Source organism: Rhinoraja longicauda, chromosome 10, assembly GCF_053455715.1.
Source record: "Rhinoraja longicauda isolate Sanriku21f chromosome 10, sRhiLon1.1, whole genome shotgun sequence".
In the NCBI taxonomy this organism is placed as follows: Eukaryota; Metazoa; Chordata; class Chondrichthyes; order Rajiformes; family Arhynchobatidae; genus Rhinoraja; species Rhinoraja longicauda.
In genome coordinates, this window is record NC_135962.1 from 1,260,472 (window position 1) to 1,282,123 (window position 21,652).

The 21,652-nt window shown below is 44.1% G+C and overlaps 3 protein-coding genes across 4 annotated transcripts in view; 1 reads left to right on the forward strand and 2 right to left on the reverse strand.

Moving 5' to 3' along the window:
• tecpr2 (tectonin beta-propeller repeat containing 2) overlaps positions 1 to 1,382 on the reverse strand; it is a 79,648-nt gene extending 78,266 nt beyond the window's left edge. For both annotated transcript variants that reach the window (XM_078406014.1, XM_078406013.1), the window contains exon 1: positions 1,307 to 1,382. The gene's annotated coding sequence lies outside the window, so the exon portion shown is untranslated. The remainder of the gene's footprint in view (positions 1 to 1,306) is intronic.
• A 1,544-nt stretch (positions 1,383 to 2,926) lies between these two features.
• cinp (cyclin dependent kinase 2 interacting protein) lies at positions 2,927 to 15,534 on the forward strand. The gene is made up of 5 exons (XM_078406017.1): positions 2,927 to 3,187; positions 8,227 to 8,401; positions 9,282 to 9,414; positions 13,129 to 13,258; positions 14,933 to 15,534. Exons 1-5 carry the CDS (start codon positions 3,025 to 3,027, stop codon positions 15,133 to 15,135), a joined length of 804 nt encoding a protein of 267 aa, XP_078262143.1. The 5' UTR covers positions 2,927 to 3,024; the 3' UTR covers positions 15,136 to 15,534.
• znf839 (zinc finger protein 839) overlaps positions 15,453 to 21,652 on the reverse strand; it is a 40,769-nt gene continuing 34,569 nt past the window's right edge. Inside the window, exon 8 of the mRNA XM_078406016.1 lies at positions 15,453 to 18,765. Within this exon, the coding sequence (XP_078262142.1) occupies positions 17,660 to 18,765 (1,106 nt within the window). The 3' untranslated portion in view covers positions 15,453 to 17,659. The remainder of the gene's footprint in view (positions 18,766 to 21,652) is intronic.

Genomic DNA, 21,652 nt, shown 5'->3' on the forward strand with positions numbered 1-21,652 from the left:
CTTCCAAAACCTCACCCATTGTCTTCAATAAAGGTGTTTTTCACTTATTGACCCCTATTTTTCCAAGTGCAAATTAACATGGTCATATTGATATATTTTGCCAAAATACTTTGGAATACTGTGCCACATTCATCCATCAGTTAGTTAGATAGAGCTCTAGGGGGCTAGCAGAATCAAGGGATAAGGGGAGAAGGCAGGCACAGGTTACTGATTGTGGTTGATCAGCCATGATCACAATGAATGGCAGTGCTGTATCGAAGGGCCAAATGGCCTCCTCCTGCACCTATTTTCTATGTTTCTATGAATGATGCAAGGCTGTCCGGTCTAGTTGCCAGATTTGTCACTCTGAGTTTTCTTTTGGAAAGGGGACAAGGTATTTAGTTCCCAGACACCATACTTGTACTATAAGTTCATTACTCATACGAGCAGAATTAGGCCTTTCAACCCATCTGGTCTACTCTGCTGTTCAATAATAGCTGCTCTATTTTCACCTCTCAACCTCATTCGCCTGCCTTCTCCCCATAACCTTTGACACCCTTACTAATCCAGAAACTGTCAATCTCCTCAATTTAAAAATACCCACTGACTTGGCCTTCACCACCATCTGTGACAATGGCTTAAGAAAGGCCTCGTCATCTTCTGTCTTAAGGTACGTCCTTTTATTCTGCGGCTGTGCCATCTCTATATGCAGTATTATCTGATCTGTTTGGACAACATGCTTTTCACTGTACTTCAGTACACATGACAAAAATAAATAGACCTAAATCTGTGGCGATACATGACACAATACTCGTTACGTATGATAATAATAAAACCCCAAACTATTGTACTTGAGATTGGCTTGCTTATATTGATTTATAGTCTTACTATATGATCTGTTTGTGTAGCAGACCAAAACAAAGCTTTTTCACTGTACCTCAATACATGTGAGAATAATAAACCTAAGCCTGATGCACGATAAAAGTAAACCTATTGTACTGGAGTTTGACTTAATTACATTTATATACTGTACAGTATTATCTGATCTGATGCGTGTTCATAGCATGGAAAACAAAGCTTTCCACTGTAGCTCAGTACATGTGACAATAATAAACCTAAACCTGAGACAATACATGGTACAATACTCGGTATGGGACTATAATACACATGCTCACTCATCACTCTACCAACTCCCCTCAGTGTCCCTCAGTTCCTCTCCCAACTCCCTCACTCCCCTCTCCCTCACTCCCTCCCTCCCTTACACTCCCTCCCCCTCACTCACTCCCCTCTTCCCCGCAGTGTTGCTCCCCGCCGGTGCTGCCCTCACCCGGTCTCTAGCTCCCGCTCGCGGTGTCGGGGCCGCGCCGCTGCATCTCCCACCGAGAAACGCCTTCTGGAGGCCGCGACCGCCAGCGCCAGCGCGCATGTCAGCGCCAACCCGCCAATCACCGCCCTCCCCCGCTCAGCCAATCATCGCCATCCCCCCGCTCTGCCAATCACCGCCCTCCCCTGCTCCGCCAATCACCGCGTTCTCCCCGCTTCGCCAATCACCGCCCTCCCTGCTCCTCCGCTCCGCCAATCACCTTCTCCCCGTTTCTCTCCGCGAATCACTGCGCTCTCCTCGCTCCGCGAATCACAGCCTTCCCCGCTCCACCAATCAGCGTCCTCCTCCCCCCGCTCAGCCAATCACCGCCCTTCACTCGCTCCGCCAATCATCGCCTTCTCCCCGATCCACCAATCAGCGGCCTCCCCGCTCCTCTCCGCCAATCACTGCCCTCTCTCCGTCGCTCCCCACCAATCCAGCGGCCACTGGACCAATGGTGAGGAGACGGGACCTGCGACGTCACCAATCCGTGTCGCCACCAAAGATACTTGAGGAGCCGGATGAACCACTCCGTCGAAATGGCGAACGCTGAAGTGCTGCACGCATCGGAGCGGAACGGCCGCCATTTTAGTAGGCAAACCCGCCGTCCGTTATGTCCAAAGATACTAGAGGAGCAAGATCGACCACTGGACTCTGAAAACCGTAATGGGGCACGGGTACATTTCAGCGCCATTTTAGTAGGCAGATTCAGTGTGCCAGACTGGGCAGTCCAGAGATGCTGCCTGACCTGGTGATTTACTCCAACACTGAGTCTATTTGAATTGGATTCATGCTTCTGTATGCAGCATTGCTCATTTTAGTGTCTGTCAAGGGTTTTTAACGAATCAATTCACCAATTGAAATTTTCTTGGCTCTAAGTATTAAGTTAAATGTATTTTCAATTATATTGTGGATACAGTAGAGTTCTATTGTTTGCAAATGCCTCATCTCTACTTCCATGACTTTTTAAAATAAAACAAAACGCGATACAGCTCGTGGAGGTGAATTTAAAATTAACAGAGAAAGCAAAGAACAGTTCATTAAATATGATCAATTGGCCTGATACAGAGTGGATCTCTAGTGCAAATATTCAATCAGTAACATCCAAAGAAGAACAGTTCATTAAAAGAAAATAACTGCAGATGCTGGTACAAATCGAAGGTATTTATTCACAAAATGCTGGAGTAACTCAGCAGGTCAGGCAGCATCTCAGGAGAGAAGGAATGGGTGACGTTTCGGGTCGAGACCTGACATGCTGCCTGACCTTCTGAGTTACTCCAGCATTTTGTGATTAAAGTTCATTAAATATGATTAATTGGCCTGATACAGACAGAGTGGATCTCTAGTGCAAAAATATTCAATCAGTAACATCCAAAGTTTATAGATCACGAAGCAGCAACTCTTCAATAAACAGTTATAAATGTCAACTATCAACTTATCCAAGAAGTTGAACAAAAATAATTGTTTGCAAACATTTTATATGCGAGGAAATCGCAGAGAGTTGTGAACACTGCCCAGTCCAGCACACAGAGTCTGCCTACTAAAATGGAGCTGAGATGTACCCTTGCCCTGCTACAGTCGAGTGGTCCATCTTGCTCCTCTAGTATCTTCGGCCTCCACCCTGCCGCTTTGAGGAAATGACGAGCCGGCGGGATCTCCCTCCTCTGCGGACCATGTAACCAATGCAGCGGCGGCGGCGGCGGCGGCGGCGGCACCAAGACCAAGACCAAGCTGCTGGCCGTGCCAGCGCTGTGAGCTACAGCGAGTTACAGCGCGATCCCGCTCCGCTCCGCTCCACTCCACTCCACTCCGCTCCCACGCCTGCCTTGGACATGGAAGGTGAAGGTAAGCCTTCACTACCCCACACGCCCCAACGTCAGACCCTCAATATCCGCAGCTTCCAAAGCACAGAACTAGGAGCAGGAGTGGAAACAAGAAGCTGCGGATGCTGCTTGTACAATAAACCACCCAGACACAGTGCTGGAGTAACTCAGTTCAGGGCAAGCATCTCTGGACAACATGGGCTGAAGAAGGGTCTCCACCTGGTCATCTTCTCCAAAGGTGCTGCTTGTACAATAAACCACCCAGAGACAGTGCTGGAGTAACTCAGTTCAGGGCAAGCATCTCTGGACAACATGGGCTGAAGAATGGTCTCCACCCCAGACCTGGTCATCTTCTCCAAAGATGGCCGCTGAGTCACTGCAGCACTTTGGAGACACACGGACCACATTGAATCCGGCTTTCCCTTACACTCAACGTTACTCCCTTTCTCCTGTGCCTGTACGTACGCTGTGGGCGGCCGGGTTGTAATGTATCGCCTTTCCGCTGGCCGGGTAACACGCAACAAAAACGCTTTGCACTGTCCCTCAACAAGGGTGACAGTAATAAACTAAACTGCACATTGTGTGGTGTGCCAGGAGCACAGGAGGAGCAGACCCTTCCACTCTGCTTTCAAATATTACAGATCATAGCTTTAAGGTGAGGAGGGGAGTTTAAATGAGATGTGTGGGCAGGTTTTTTGCTCACACAGAAGCAGGTGAGGAGTGGCTGGATCACGCTGGCGGGGAGGGGGGTGAAGCAGGTACGATAGTGATGTTTAAAAGACTTTTGGCTTTGCCACGTGGATATGCAGGGGATGGAGGTCTATGAATTCTGTGCAGGGAGGTAAGTAATGGTCTTGGCATCATGCTGGGCCCGGACATTGTAAGGCTAGGGGTCTGTTCTTGCGCTGTACTGTTCAATGTATTCAAGAGACAGCTAGATTATAGCTCTATGGGCTAATGGAATCAAGGGATATGGGGAGAAACCAGGAACGGGGTACTGATTGTGGATGATCAGCCATGATCACATTGAAGGGCGGTGTTGGCTCAAAGGGCCGAATGGCCTCCCCTGCACCTATGTTCCATGTTCCATCATGCCCAAATCATTCATATAAATTAAATAACTGAGGGCGGATACCTACCCCTTGTACCAATGCATTAATCACACCCCAAGATGGTGCCATTTGTTCAAATTCAGTTTTCCACCTGACCAATTCTCAATTCATAACAGGTGAGGCAGAGGTTCACTTGCACCTCCTCCAACCTCATCTACTGTATCCGCTGTTCCAGGTGTCAACTCCAACCTCAGTATAGCGCAAGAACAGCCCCCTAGCCTTACAATGTCTGGGCCCAGCATGATGCCAAGACCATATATCGGCGAGACCATGCGCAGTCTCGACGATCGTTTCACTGAACAGCTCCGCTCAGTCCGCCTAGACCTATCTGATCTCCCAGTTGCTAAACACTTTAACTCCCCCTCCCATTCCCACACTGACCTTTCTGTCCTGGGCCTCCTCCACTGTCAGAGTGAGGCCCAGTGCAAATTGGAGGAACAGCACCACATATTTTGCTTGGGCAGCGTACACCCCAGCGGTATGAACATTCACTTCTCTAACTTCAAGTAGCCCTAGCTTTCCCTCTCTCTCCGTCCGTCATCCTAGTTCTCCGACCAGTCTGACTGTCCTCCTGATTAAATTTTATCTCTGTTTTCACACCTTACTCTTCTATATCTCTAGTCTCCCTCTCCCCTGACTCTCAGTCTGAAGAAGGGTCTCGAACCGAAACCCATTCCTTCTCTCCAGAAATGCTGCCTGTCCCACTGAATTACTCCAGCATTTTGTGTCTGTCTCAGGTTCTGTGTTCTGCAGGTGATTCATGCAAAGTACTCCGAAACAGCCCAAAGCCTTCATCTATATACTAAAACTTGTTTGTTTGTTCCTGAACTAGAGCCAAAACGGTTTGTGATAGCGTGACAATTTTAGGCCCACCTTACTCACCGTCACCCCTTTGGTGCTAATGGAAGAAGTTTCATTGAAATCGGTGTTATATTTTTTAAGTTATTCACATTTTAAAGTTTAAATCCATCTCCTAGGGAGGGAGGAGGGTGGAAGAAGGGGGTGGAGGGAGGGAAGGAAGGGGGAAGGAGGGGAAGGGGAGGGAGGGAGGGGGTGGGAAGGAGGGCGAGGGGGGTGGAGAGGGTGCTGCACCAATGCAGGAGAGGTTTGGGCCCAACAGGTCCACTTGGTCTAATAATCATCTAAAAGACAAGTTAGGAGGGGGAAGCAATACAGCACGCTTGCCTTAATGTAGCTCCAAAGCACTAGAGGCTCCACAGCCTTTCCAATAAAAGAGCCTTACTGCCAACAGCCCAGATGGAATGTTAATTTTCAACACGAAGAGCACACAGAGTTACACCATGTGCCATCTACAAGATGCACTGCAGTTACTCACCAAGGCTTCTTTGATAGGATCGTTCAAACTATTTTAACACAGGGTGGTGGGTGTATGGTGTATGGAATGAGTGGCCAGAGCAGGTGGTTGAGGCAGGGACTATCACAGCATTTAAAAGGCACTTGGACAGGTACATGGACAGGGAAGGTCTGGAGGGATGTGGGCCAAAGACGGGCATGTGGGGCCAGTGTGGATGGGAGATGTCGGGTAGCAGAGGCAGGTTGGGCTGAAGGGCCTGTTTCCGAACTTGATGACTCTATGAAAGCAACAGCACGACCAACATTTTCAGTTCCCCGCTTTGTCACTTGTCAGCATGGTTTGGAAAGATACTGCAGATGGGTGAACAGCCTGAATCACTGGCCTCCTGCATTTGGAGGGTACCTTCATCACAAGGTTCAAACGATCAGCTTCCCCAGGACAAGTGTGGCTTTTCTGGACACATCTACATATTGAAGCAGTAACATCAAATCTATTCTCCCTAATAGATATGTGAAGCGGAAAAGATTAGTGAAAACAAATGTAGGTCCCTTACAGTCAGAGACAGGTGGATTTATAATGGGAAACAAGGAAATGGCAGACCAGTTAAACAAGTACATTGGTTCTGTCTTCACTAAGGAAGACACAAATAATCTCCCAGAAATACTAGGGGAACGAGGATCTAGTGGGACGGAGGAACTGAAGGGAATCCGCATTAGTCAGGAAATGGTGTTAGGTAAACTGTTGGGACTGAAGGCAGATAAATCCCCGGGGCCTGATGGTCTGCATCCCACAGTACTCAAGGAGGTGGCCCTAGAAATCGTGGACTCATTGGTGATCATTTTCCAATGTTCTCTCGACTCTGGATCAGTTCCTGTGGATTGGAGGGGAGCCAATGTAACTCCACTTTTTAAGAAAGGAGGGAGAGAGAAAATGGGGAATTATGGACCAGTTAGCCTTACATCGGTAGTGGGGAAGATGTAGGAGTCAATTATTAAAGATGTTATAGCAGCGCATTTGGAAAGTAGTGACAGGATCGGTCAAAGTCAGCATGGATTTATGAAGGGGAAATGCTTGACTAATCTTCTGGAATTTTTTGAGGATGTAACAAGTAGAATGGATAAGGAAGAGCCAGTGGATGTGGTGTATCTGGACTTTCAAAAAGCCTTTGACAAGGTCCCACACAAGAGATTAGTGGACAAAATTAGAGAACATGGTATTGGGGGTAGGGTATTGACATGGATAGAGAACTGGTTGGCAGACAGGAAGCAAAGAGTAGGAATTAACGGGTCCTTTTCAGAATGGCAGGCAGTGACTAGTGGGGTGCCACAAGGCTCGGTGCTGGGACCCGTTATTTACAATATATATTAACGATTTAGACGAGGAAATGAAATGTAACATTTCCAAGTTTGTGGATGACACAAAGCTGGATGGCAGTGTGAGCTGCGATGAGGATGCTATGAGGCTGCAGGGTGACTTGGGCAGGTTGTGTGAGTGGGCGGATGCTTGGCAGATACAGTATAATGTGGATAAATGTGAGGTTATCCACTTTGGTGGCATGAACAGGAAGGCAGATTACTATCTGAATGGTGTCAGATTAGGAAAAGGGGAAGTACACAAGACCTGGTACATCAGTCACTGAAAGTAAGCATACAGGTACAGCAGGTAGTGAAGAAAGCTAATGGCATGTTAGCCTTCATTGCAAGAGGATTTGAGTTTAGGAGCAAGGAGGTCCTACTGCAGTTGTACAGGGCCCTGGTGAGACCGCACCTGGAGTATTGTGTGCAGTTTTGGACTCCTAATTTGACGAAGGACATTCTTGCTATTGAGGGAGTGCAGCGTAGGTTCACCAGGTTAATTCCCGGGATGGTCGACTGGGCTTGTATTCACTGGAATTTAGAAAGATGAGATGGGATCTTATAGAAACATATACAATTCTTAAGGGATTGGACATGCTAGATGCAGGAAACATGTTCTACATGTTGGGGGAGTCCAGAACCAGGGGCCACAGTTTAAGAATAAGGGGTTGGCCATTTAGGACTGAGATGAGGAAAAATGTTTTCACCCAGATAGATGTGAATCTGTGGAATTCTCTGCCACAGAAGGCAGTGGAGGCCAATTCACTGGATGTTTTCAAGAGAGGGTTAGATAGAGCTCTTAGGGCTAAAGGAATCAAGGGATGTTGGATGATCAGCCATGATCACATTGAATGGCGGTGCTGGCTCGAAGGGCCGAATGGCCTACTCCTGCACCTATTTTCTATGTTTCTAATAGCTGTCTGAGACAGAATTAAATGGTTAATGTTCATTGTGGAGGAAGGAACTGCAGATGCTGGTTTGTACCGAAGATAGACACAAAATGCTGGAGTAACTCTGTGGGTCAGGCACCATCTCTGGAGAAAAAAAATAGGTGATGTTTCGGGTCGGGACCCTACTTCATCTGAAGGAGGATTCCGACCACCACTTCTTCAGAGATGCTGCCTGACCCTCTGAGTTACTCCAGCACTTTGTGTCTATCTTTGGTATAAACCAGCATCTGCAGTTCCTTTTTATTCCATTCCAGTTTATTACTGACAGCTTGGTTAAGCTTTTAGTGGCATTTTGCAGAATTCTTTAAAAAACATTTTTTCTCAAATAGATTCGTCTCCGAGTTCACGTTTAATGACTCCGAGAAAAACAGACTCGAATAACAGTTCCAGAAAAGTAAAGGACAACGCTGCTGATTGGCACAACCTCACACTGAAATGGGAAACTTGGAATGATGCTGGGTTCGCAATTGCAAATAAAATTGTTAATATTAAACTCAACAGCAAGTAAGCATTTGCTTTACATGTTTTACATTCAGAAATGTTAACTATTGAATCTACTTCAGATTGGTTAAATTAAAATATTTGCGATCCTGAAAATTAATTCATCACCTTCCACATATGCCTTACAGAGTCAGAGTGTTACAGTGGAAACAGGCCCTTCGGCCCTACTTGCCCAAACTGACCAACGTCCCATCTACACTAGTTCCACCTACCTGCGTTTAGCCCAAATCCCTCTAAACCCGTCCTATCCATGTACTTGTCTAAATGTTTCTTAAATGTTGCAATAGTACCTGCCTCAACTACCTCCTCTGGCAGCTCATTCTATATACTTACCACCGTATGCATGAGAAAGTTACCCCTCACATTCCTATTAAATCCTTCTCCTCCCCCCCCTCTCTCACCTTGCACATGTCATCTGGTTCTCGATTTCTACTCTGGGCAAGGGACTCTGTCCAGACTCCGCCATTCAATCATGCCTGATCTATCCTGTCCTCTCGTCTCCCCGATCTATTCATGATTTTATACATGATTTTATGGATTATTATTATTTTGTAGTATTTTTTGGAAAATTAAGTTTACAAAGAGTTATTCTACTCTTTGTTAAAATAAGACGAATCTTGCCATGGAACAATTCTGCTTGTTTGCAGTTTGTAAGGAAACCGATGTGAACCTTTCACATATTTTATCTTGCTGTTCTGAACAGGGCATTGGTTATATTCGTAACACGCAGAAAACGCAATACTCAGATTCTTAATAATGTCTTTGAGCTATAATCGTTATAGATATGTAATTGTTACTGTTCATTCCTATCAATTAAAACCTCGTCTGTCATCTGTGTATGGCCTTTAAACGAGTCATGATATTGAAATTTGACTCTCTGTAGGGGTGGTGAAACCAAACAGGAACAATCGGACGGTGAAGATGATTTTACCGCTGAGCCAGGAAAAGCTACATTGGCGTACAACAAAGAGCTTGATCAACGTTGCACCGAATTACTCAATTTACATGACAAAATGGTATGAATTTGAATGCCTGCTGAAAAGAAAATAGGCTTTATATTAGTAAACAGATGATTCCAAGTGTGCAAGATTGCAATTAATGTTTCCTGTACTATTTAGTTAAAGCGTGGAAACAGGCCCTTTAGCCCATTGAATCCACGCTTCAGTGGATTCTTTAGATAGTTCCTCTGTCCCTCTCTTCCCCTCCCCTTCCCAGATCTCCCTCTATCTTCCTGTCTCCACCTATATCCGTCCTTTGTCCCGCCCCCCTGACATCAGTCTGAAGAAGGGTCTCGACCCGAAACGTCACCCATTCCTTCTCTCCCGAGATGCTGCCTGACCTGCTGAGTTACTCCAGCATTTTGTGAATAAATACCCACGCTGACCAGCGATCACCTGTACACTAATTTTATCCCTCACACGAGGGACAATTTACAGAAGCCAATTCACCTACAAATCTGTACTTCTTTGGAGGGTGGGAGGAAACCCCTGCACCCGGAGAAAACCCACGTGGTCACAGGGAGCACGTGCAAACTCCGAACGGACAACACCCGTAGTCAGGCTGGACTGTAAGGCAACAACTCTACCACTGTGTTACGGTGCCACCCAACTACTGGAAGCTTGCATTTGAAAATGAGTCTACATGATTGCATTGATTTTGCTGTCCCTCTTTGATTTGCTTCGCTGTCTTACATATCGGAGAGAGGTATGCAGTGTTAGCCTGTGTTCAAGAGAGGGTGGAAATTTGCAACACCATCCTGCATAACTAATAAGTGTAGCCGTCTCATTGGTCTACAGTCAATCTGTAGCCTGGACATTTGTGCTTTGTGTGTGAAGCAAGTCTTAGCACCATAGCCTTACGCAAATTTTATAAGTTGCCAGCTGCCAAAATATCAGGCAGTTCTGATAAAAGATTTTTGATTTGAAATGTTAACTGTGCCTTTCTCTATAGACGTGGCATAGGTTTTACAAGCATTTTCTCTATTGCAGATTTCTATTGCATGGCTATTTTTATTACTGACGCACTTTTTCAATTAAGGACTGCGGTAACTCTTCAGGCCAGGGGATGTTGTCTGGCAAAGACATTTGACCCAGTTACGGATCATAAGGTCAAGTGATAGGAGCAGAATTAGGCCATTCGGCTCATCAAGTCTACTCCGCCATTCAATCATGCCTGATCTATCTCTCGCTCCTAACCCCATTCTCCTGCCTTCTCTCCATAACCCCTGACACCCGTACTGATCAAGAATCTATCTATCTCTGCCTTAAGAATATCCATTGACTTGGCCTCCTGTGGCAAAGAATTCCACAGATTCACCACCCTCTGACTACAGAAATTTACACTGGCCCAATCCCCGAACTCTATCTGCGTTACATTGATGACTGCATCGGTGCTACCTCCTGCACCCATGCAGAACTAACTCATCGGTGCTACCTCCTGCACCCATGCAGAACTAACTCATCGGTGCTACCTCCTGCACCCATGCAGAACTAACTCATAGACCATCAACTTCACCACCAATTTTCATCCTGCACTCAAATTTACTTGGACCATCTCCGACACCTCCCTCCCCTTTCTTGATCTCACCGGCTCCACAGACTATTGACTGACGTCTATTACAAACCCACTGACTTTCACAGCTATCTCGACTACACTTCTTCCCACCCTGCTTCCTACAAAGACTCTATCCCCTACTCGCAATTCCTGTCTACGCCGTATTTGCACCCAAGATGAGGTGTTCCTTACCAGAACATCGGAGATGTCCTCATTCTTTAGGGAACGGGGGTTCCCCTCTACCATCATAGATGAGGCCCTCACACGTGTCTCCTCGGTACCCCGCAGCTCCACCCTTGCTCCCCCTCCCCCTAGTCACAACAGACAGAGTCCCCCTAGTCCTCACCTTCCACCCCATCAGCCATCACATGCAACACATAATCCTGCAAAATTTCTGCCGCCTCCAACGGGATCCCACCACTAGCCACATTTTCCCATCTCCAGCCCTTTCCACCTCCCGCAGAGACCATTCCCTCCGCAACTCCCAGGTTAACATCCCTTCTCAACCAAACCACCCCCTCCCCAGGTACATTCCCCTGCAACCGCAGAAGATGCAACACCTGTCCCTATACCTCCTCCCTCGACTCTGTCCAGGGACCCCGACAGTCCTTTCAGGTTAGGCAGAGGTTCACTTGCACCTCCTCCAACCTCATCTACTGGATCCGCTGTTCAAGATGTAGACTCTTATACATCGGCGAGACCAAACGCAGACTGGGTGATCGTTTCACGGAACACCTTCGCGCAGCCCATGTGATCCAACCAGATTTCCCAGTTGCTGGACACTTTAATTCTCCTTCCCATTCCCACACTGACCTTTCTGTCTTCGGTCTCATCCATTGTCAGAGTGAGGCTAAACGCAAATTGGAGGAACAGCATCTCATATTTCGCTTGGGCAGCTTACAGCCCAGTGGTATGAATATTTACTTTTCTCTCACTTCAGGTAGACCCGGCATTCCCTCTCTCTCTCCCTCCCCCACCCAAGTCGCACCAGCTTCTCAATTTCACCCAACAGCTTACAATGGCCTGTTTCCTTTATCATCGTTACTTTTTTGCATATCTTTCATTTATTATTCTTTATCTCTCCACATCATTATCTCGTTTCCTTACCCCTAACCAGTCTGAAGAAGGGTCTTGACCAGAAGCGTCACCCATACCTTCTCTCCAGAGATGCTGCCTGTCCCGCTGAGTTACTCCAGCTTTTTGTGTCTGTCTCCTCCTCTCCTTCCTAAAAGAATGCCCTTTAATTCTGAGGCAATGACCTCTCGTCTTAGACTCTCCCACTAGTGGAAATATCCTCTCTATCCAAGCCTTTCACTAATCTGTACGTCCTAATGAGGTCACCCCTCATTCTTCTAAACTGCAGGGAGTACAGGCCCAGTCCTGTCAAATGCTCATCATAGGTTAACCCACTCATTCCTGGGATCATTCTTGTAAACCTCTGAACCCTCTCCAGAGCCAGCACATCCTTCTTCAGATATGGTGGCCAAAATTGCTCACAATATTCCAATCAGCGCCTCAGCATAACATCCCTGTTTTTGTATACAAGTCCACTCTAAATAAATACTAGCATTGAGTTTGCTTTCTTTACTACTGATTCGACTTGCAGATTAATTGTTTGGAAATCATGCACCAGCACTCCCAAGTCCCTTTGCACCTCGGATTGCTGGATTCTTCCCCATTTAGAAAATAGTCTTAAGCCTTTATTCCAACTACCAAAACGCATGACTCCACACTTTGCTCCACTATATTCCATCTGCCACTTCTCTGCCCGCTCTCCCAACCTGTCCAAGTCCTGCAGAGTCCCTGCTTTCTCTACACCACCTGCCCTTCCACCTATTTTCGTATCATCTGCAAAATTGGCCACAAAGCCTTCAATCCCCTCATCCAAATCATTAATATACAAATTCATGGGTCTTTATGAGTTGCTGAAGATGGCCAAGCTTTGTGGGACCATTTTCAAATTGAGAGGAAACACATTAACCATACAATTTATACAATTGAAGTCGCATGAGAAGCTTCCTCTATGCTATTCATAAATGTAATCAGTGAAAATATTACTTGTAGTTATTACAATTGCTTGGTTATCTCGCAGGTAAGATTTCTTACAGTCATGATAGCAATGTCTTAACTGAAATCACAAAGCATGGTCAAGCAATGGAATCCTTAATCTTTTTCAGGTCAAACTGGTATTGAAGATGGAAAAGCTTTGTGCAACCATGAAAGGAATAAATGATCTTGAGACTTACTACTATGGTGAAACAGGAAGACAAATGCCCCTCTTTCACACGTGGCCCACAAGATACTTCTGTAAGGATAATTTGTCACAAAGTGTGATTTCCTGATAATTTGTAATGAGCAGTGGTAGAGTTGTTCCCTTACAATGCCAGAGACCCGGCTGCAATCCTGACTATGGGTGCTATCTAAGTTTTCACGTTCACCGTGTGACTGCGTGGGTTTTCTCCGGGTGCTCTGGTTTCCTTCCACATTCCAAATACGTGCAGGTTTGTAGGTTAATTGGTTTCTCTAAAGTGTCACAAGTGATATGAGCAGAATTAAGCCACTCGGCCCATCGTCTACTCCTCCATTCAATCTTGGCTGATCCAACTCTCCCCTTCAACCCCCTTCTCCTGCTTTCTCCCCATTACCCCCAAAACCTGTAATAACCAAGAATCTATCTGTCTCTGCCTTAGAAATATCAATTGACTTGGCCTCCACAGCCTTCTGTGGCAATGAATTCCAGATACATCACCCTCTCTCTAAAGAAATTCCTCATCTCTTTCCTAAAAGATCGTCCTTTTATTTTGACCCTAGTGTGTAGTTCACAGGTGAAGGTGGGTCGGCCCAGACTCGGTGGTCCGAAGGGCCTGTCTCTAACTTAAAGTGTACTCAATCTGAATGATAAATTGTGGTGTTTTTTGATTACCTGCTTCAGTTGTAATATTCTTTTGCTGGTGGGAATGGTTATATTGGAAGCTACTGATTTGTGGATGGATATTTTGCAATTCTAAAATTATCAGGAATCAACACCAGTGATTCTGTGATTAGAGTACAATTACTCATTTTAAGCAAGGCAAATGAGACTTGCCCTAATAAATTGTTGGAGGGTACGATTGTTCTGTTAGTGAACACCCTTTTCTGCTTTGTGTAAATACAAAAATGCAACTTTGCTTTACCGTTGTTCTCTTTGTCTTCCCTCATCCCCTATCATTTTGCAGTGTGGTTCATCTGAGCTGATGCCTTCAACGATCTTCAAGCAATGATTCTCTGCAAGACCCAGCCCATGATAACCCATGGGCTACATGTCAAGGCTGCTGACCAACAAATCATAATCCAACCCAAATTTTCACTGCCCTCTTTATCGCATGCTGTCAACCTTCCACCATTAACTGCAACCACTACTAAAATTATGCAGAAACCTACCTGACTTCAGTCCCCAATTCTGGCATAGTGAATAGCCTCTGAGTAGTGTAGGAAAAAAAACTGCAGATGCTGACTTGTAGACACAAAATGCTGGAGTAACTCAGCGGGTCAGGCAGCATCTCGGAAGAGAAGGAATGGGTGACCAAACTCTCGTTGAAGGAGAGTTCGCAGTGGAGCGGCAAGATGTGTAGGAAAAAACTGCAGATGCTGGTTTTAATCGAAAGTAGACACAAAATGCTGGAGTAACTCAGCGGGTCAGGCAGCATCTCTGGAGAGAAGGAATGAGAGACCCATTCCTACTCTCCCGAGATATTCTTACCGAGTAACCCGCAGAGTTACTCCAGCTTTTTACGTCTAGCCTCTGAGTAATGTTAGACTGGTAGTGCCTAGGGACTTGAGGTTTTTTTCTGCTACCTGCAATGGTTAGCTGGATAAAATGAATTTAACTTCACTCTTGAACAACCATTGAACTATGATCCACAGCAGGTGATTTAAACTGTGGCGTTACACTGCTGTAAATGTTTTTATACTTGTTGATAATGTAACCACTTTCTGTTTCAGATCAAATCTCAGTTGAGTTACTGGAGATGTACAGAAAGGAAGTGCAGCTAAAGAGTTTAATTGTTCGAGAGATCGCCCACACTGGAAGCTGCGATGTTATGATGGTGCAGCTGTCTTCCTGGCTCTACCAGCCTTACATAGAAGAAAAGGCCAGACTTCTTGTTGAAAGCATGCTACTGGAAACGGGACACAGGGTTCTGTAACAAACACAATTGAAGAAATATTTGCAAAGAAATTGGTACAGAGACAAGTTACAACTTTTTTGTGTGGAATTTTTACCTCTAATGAGAAACGTTCATTCATTTATTAGAATCAGCTTTCGCACAAGTAAATGCCTATCCCGGATTGTATGGCCCAGCTTTGAAACTGGGACCATGTCTAGCTAAAAGGTCAACTGCGAACTGCAACAATCCGTGGAAGATTCACTCATTATCAAATTTCATTCCGTGGAAGATAGAATTCAGTAACACAATGATTATGACAAAAGGCAAAGAAAAATATATTTATTTATTTCCTTTTTTAAGAAATTGTTGAAATACTTATGCTGAAAAAAATAAATTTGTTCAAATTACTAAACAATGGTCCTGAAAGATTGTTAATGATTTGTCTTGCACACTCAAGCGATGGAAAAACAAATAGCAAAACTGCAAAATAAAAGTGGCTTTTAAAAAAAACTCTTCCATATTTTGCTAATATTTAACGGAGCTTGATGGTAGATTATCAGTTTGTCACCCTATTAAAACAAAGGCAGCTTTTCAAAACTATAGACTCATGTCACCAACAAAAAAACACTAATGGTCTGCATTAAATTCTACAGCAAATATTTCTAACAGTTTAACAATGGTGCATAATACAAACCAGACTGTTACAAAGCTGATCCTTGACACAGAGCTGTCCCATTTTGTAATTACCGTAAAAATATCAAATGTTCAAAGTGAACGATGATTTAACTCAATCCCTTCAAATGGTCAGGTGACTACAATCACCATCCAATTTACTGAGGATGTTTAATCACCCCACCAAATTAATTAAGGCAACAAATCTGTCTGTCAAGATTACAATGTATTTTAAGTCAAAGACATTACAAAATACTTTGTATATTATAATTAAAAATAGAAAATAAATTCAATTTTCTGCTATTTTCAATCTTTAAATAGTTTCATTATTTACAATAGTCAAATTACAGGTCTTTGATAGAAATTTGTTGTATACTAATAAAACTGGAAATTACCAACATGCACAACGGCTTTAATACACATTAAATACCATAGGTAATTAGCAGGTATATACAGAGCATGGCAATGTAACTCTCCCACTTTCACATTCTTGCAAACTTCTACAAAAGGACAGTGTGTTTCACATCAGATGCAAGACTCACACCAGTTGTAGGGGAAAAAAAGGAACTGTGTACTAGGCACAATTGAAAACATGCTGCACAAGGAAAGTGACCTATTTAAAGCTCATAACTAAGATTAAATAAAGGACTCATTTTAATTTTTGTTGTCAAAGGTTCCATTTAGGTGATAACTAATGTTACCCCAGTACTCCTGTCTGCAAGTTAGCCATCTCAGATCCATCTCTGATCTGCAATTTATGCTTTTGAATATAACATTGTAAACCCAGTGACTGAAGACTCTTGTGTTGGCACTATGCAATGATGGCAACAACAATGGGAGAAGAGGGGAAATTAAAGTGACTGAAATACAAAATAATTTAGCTTAAAGTAGCAAACTCCTTACACTTACAATATGTTTGGAACTGATGACATAATGAGAGAAAAAGTCAAATATCTAGCCCAAAAATGCATTGGTGCCACACAATTTTGGTAGCTCAAAACTAATATTCGGCAAATTACTTTGTTATGGTTCCTTTGAACTTCTTACACAGGTTATCCAATTATTACGTGCTGCTTGGTTAAAGTCTAATTTCTTAAATTATCAAATTAGATGAGCAGTGAAATATAGCCCAGTGAAACATATAGCCAGAAACAAACATATCCTTTTTGTACTTGAATTAGTTATCAAGACTGCAACTTAAATCCAATACTTTAAATCAGAAATTACCAAGAAACGTACAGGCTTTTTGCAAATTTAAAGATTTGAATCATTTCCAGCAGTGATCTACACAAATTGATTTCTGTATAATCCACATTTACCTGTTATTTGAGATGAACAACAAATATTAAACAATTTTAGCAAAAATTTCATTTAATCTAACGGAATTATATTTATTATGAACGTTTTATGGGAGTACAATTAAATTTTGAATGGCAGTTTCGAAGATAGGCAGTAGAACATACTATTTTGGCAAAATAGTTCAATTAGCAACAAGGAACCAAAGATATAAAGAAAACATTCAAAATCAGTGCAGCAACATCACATTTTCTGGACCACTGCAGTCAATGTATGTTCCAAAGTACAATAAATAAACTTGGATTTAGTTTGTGAAATTCATTCAGTTGCCTGACCAAGCACATCGCAACATGGAGGGCGAAGCACTCTCGAAACTTCCCACCCAGTTTTTGTACAAGACTCATTACCTTGTGGGATGATAAAGTTTAACACAAAATACATCAAGTCATAAATGTTCACGATAACGTAACAGGAAACAGTCAAGTTTCTTTTACAAAAATGAACAACCTTATTTTTGTATTGAAGCAGTTTATTGAACAAGAGAAAAAAGTTATTTTTGCTACTGTATTAAGAGAGGGAAATCAGGGCATTCAGATTATTGTTCCACTTCAGCGTGTGTTTGTGTGACTAACAAGCCTTCACTATGCCCTTCAGTATCCATTGCCAGAAGTGCTTCTACAGTTTCAAAGGGAACACCGTCAGGTGTCCGTATGTGCATTGTAGTACCGTCGGCATTAGTCACTATAACTATGCCTTCAGAGGTCTGAGACACAACTGCTGTCCCTTCATGTGACACGATTAGACCCTCAGAAGTTTGAATGAAGATCTGTTCATGTCCTTGCGCCAATAACTCCTGACTGCCAACAGGAAGCTGGAATTCCAAAGCTCCATCTTCTGTCACTGTAGTTTCTAAAATGTCTTCTGAGCTTTCCTGATTGCTTTGATCCATACTCTGGTCTTCAAAGTGACCTATTATTTTACTTTGACTGGCTGCTTCCAACCCGTTCATCTCCTCAGTGGATACCTGACTCTCCAGATCTACGTGAGGGGAGATGTCAGCTTCAAAGGTCTGTTCAGTCTGCTGATGCTGTAAATGGCTATTGTGACAAACTTGGCCTATGGGCTCCACATCTCGAGACAAAGCCTTCTCCAGCTGCTGCATCTGGTCGGCGATGTCAGAATCATTGAGGTGCTCACCTTGTTCCTGATTGCCAAGTGGATCCTGGATGTCCATGTTATGCTGTAAATCCTGAACACAGTTGCTTACTTCAGTACCTTTTTGACTGACCGTAGTCATTTCCGAGAGAAGTGAAGTCTGATTTGTCATTTCATCCGCAGTGGAATTTAGCTCAGTATCATTCAGCTGCTCTGAAATATTTTGACTAGATAATTGTTCTTGAACCAATTCCTCTGCTGTAATATCTGTATCCATACCTAAAAAATCATCTCCCTGAATGGTGTTATTCAGGGCTTCATTGTGGGGCTCCAGCAGGGGATGCTGAGTACTTGACAGGTTTACTTGAGTGACCTGATAACACAATTCTTCAGGAGTAGACTGTTCCATGGAACTACAACTTTTAGCATCCCCAGAAAGCAACAATGCATCCACATGGTTATCTTCTTCTACCTGAACAGATGTTGCTCCATACAGCATATGTGGATCGCAAGCATTCAGCGCGGGCCAATCGGTTTGTTTCTTGTCTGCAGAGGAATAGTGTAGTAGTTTTAGTTTTAAATAAAGCAGCCAATACAGAAACCGTCTAATAATGAAGCATGCATACACCAACATCAAGACATTTATATAAATCACTGTAATAACAATAAAGTCAATAGAAAATATTCACAACAAAAAATAAACATCAACTGTGTGGCACAGCAGTAGAGTTGCTGCCTTACAGCACCTGAGACCCGGGTTTGATCCCAGCTATGGGTGCTGTCTGTACGGAGTTTGTATCTTCTCCCCATGACCTGCTTGGGTTTTCTCCAAAAACATTAGTTTCCTCCCACAATCCAAAGACGGTTAATTTGCTTGGTATAAATCTAAATTGTCCCTAGTGTGTGTAGGATATTGTCAATATGCGGGGATCGCTGGTCGGTGTGGACTCGGTGGGCCAAAGGGTCTGTTTCCGCGTTGTATCTCTAAACTAAACAAAGTAAATCTTTAACCACCTTGTAGCCAAACCCATATCAACATTCCTGTTCACCTACATCTACAAAAATATCTTCTTCCGCTTCAGGAAATGGGAAATTCAGGAGTCAAGTTTTACAAAACTCCAATGTGACAATGCTACATAAAAAGCTGTGCTAAAAGGATAAGCACGTTTTCCTCATTTGGTTACAGAAGTTATTTTTGAAGATAGACTATTCTGAAAAAACCTGGTCTCAACCCTGACACCCCAAACAACTTCAGACCAATCTCCAACCTACCCTTTCTGTCCAAAGTTTTTGAAACGTGCTGTAGCTTCCCAACTCAAATACCACCTCTCTACCTGTATGAAACTTTCCAATCCGGATTCCGCTCCAACCACAGTACTGAAACTGCGCTCCTCAAAATCACAAACGACCTTTTTCTCTCCTCTGACGCTGGCAACCTCAACATCCTCATCCTACTTGACCTCAGTGCCGCCTTTGACACCATAAATCACTCCATTCTCCTCACCCGATTTGAAACCTCCTTTAACATCACCGGCACAGCCCTATCCTGGATCAAATCTTACCTCTCTGACAGGCACCAGTTCATCTCCATTAACAACTGTAAATCCCCCACCGCTCCCCTCCCCCAAGGTGTCCCCCAAGGCTCAGTCCTTGGCCCCCTCCTCTTCATCTACCTGTTCCCCCTTGGTCAATTAATCCGCCGTCATGGTCTCAACTTCCACTGCTTCGCTGATGATATCCAGCTCCTCATCTCCACCAAGTCAATCTCCACCACCACACACTCTACACTGACAAACTGCATCACTGAAATAAAATCTTGGCTTCAATCAAATTTCCTCAAACTCAACTGCAACAAATCTGAAATCATCATCATTGGTCCAAAAACGCTCACCAAATCCACCCAAAACTTCATCCTCAATATTGATGGTCTCCCAGTATCCACCTCCCCTCACATCCGGAATCTTGGAATCATCTTTGATCAAACCCTCTCCTTCGACAAACACATCAAATACATCACAAAGACAGCCTTCTTCCACCTCAAAAACATCGCCCGTCTCCGTCCATCCCTCTCCTCCACAGCTGCAGAAACCCTCATACACGCCTTCATCACCTCCCGTCTGGACTACTGCAACAGCCTCCTCTATGGCTCACCCTCAAAAATCATCAGTAAACTTCAATACATTCAAAACTCCGCTGCCCGTCTACTCACCCACTCCCCGATCCGTGACCATATCACCCCCGTCCTTTACAAGCTCCACTGGCTCCCCATCCCCCAGAGAATCCAGTACAAAATCCTCCTCATGACCTACAAAGCCCTCCATAACCTGGCCCCATCCTACCTGACTGACCTCCTCCACAGGCACACTCCCACCTGCACCCTCCGCTCTGCTGCTGCCAACCTCCTGTCCCCCCTCATCCGGACCAAACTCAGATCCTGGGGGACAGGGCTTTCTCCATCGATGCTCCCACCCTCTGGAACTCACTACCCCTACCCTCCTCACTCACCACATTCAAAACATCACTGAAGTCTCACCTGTTCAGCACTGCCTTCAATCACTGACCGTCACCTCACCTTCTGTCTCCTTTTTCTGTTCGTTTACTTATTTATCTATTTATTTTCTTCTCTATGTTCTAGTAATCCCTGTAAAGCGTCTTTGAGTGTTTGAAAAGCGCTATATAAATGTAATGCATTATTATTATTATTATTATTTCTAAAAAATAACCCAGATAGATTGGATTGAAAAACTTTTATCTTTTTAGAAAGTCTACCTCAGCTAATCACGCAAGGGTCCCAAGTGTAAATAGTGTATGCAGTGATAATCCAGCTCCTATTGGTCATAAATCCTCATCTTTTTGAGTCAAAATGAATTCTTACCAGAATTGTCAAAGGGGCATATGGTTTATTATTGTCACCTGTACAGAGATAATGAAGATCTTTGTTTTCTCTGCTGTCCAGACAAATCATCCATACACGATTACAATCACATGCACAAATTCAATAGGGTGCAAAAAGAGAAAATGAACAGAATTCAGAATATGGTGTTACACTGCAGAGAAAGTGCAGATGAAAAAGTGCAAAGACCACAGCGAGGTAGGCCGAAAGATCAGGAATTCATCCTGAGCTGAGAGGTGAAGAGTGTTTCATTATACATCCCACATCGAACAATGAAATCCTTACTTGTAGCAGCACAACAGATATGTAAACATAGTAGATATTAAACATATGTAGGAAAAATAACTGCAGATGCTGGTTTAAATCGAAGGGAGACACAAAATGCTGGAGTAACTCAGTGGGTCAGGCAGCATTTCTGGAGAGAAGGAATTGGTGACGTTTCGGGTCGAGACCCTTCTTCTGACTCCGTCTGATAAAGGGTCTCGACCCAAAACGTCACCTATTTCTTCTCTCCAGAGATGCTGCCTGACCCGCTGAGTT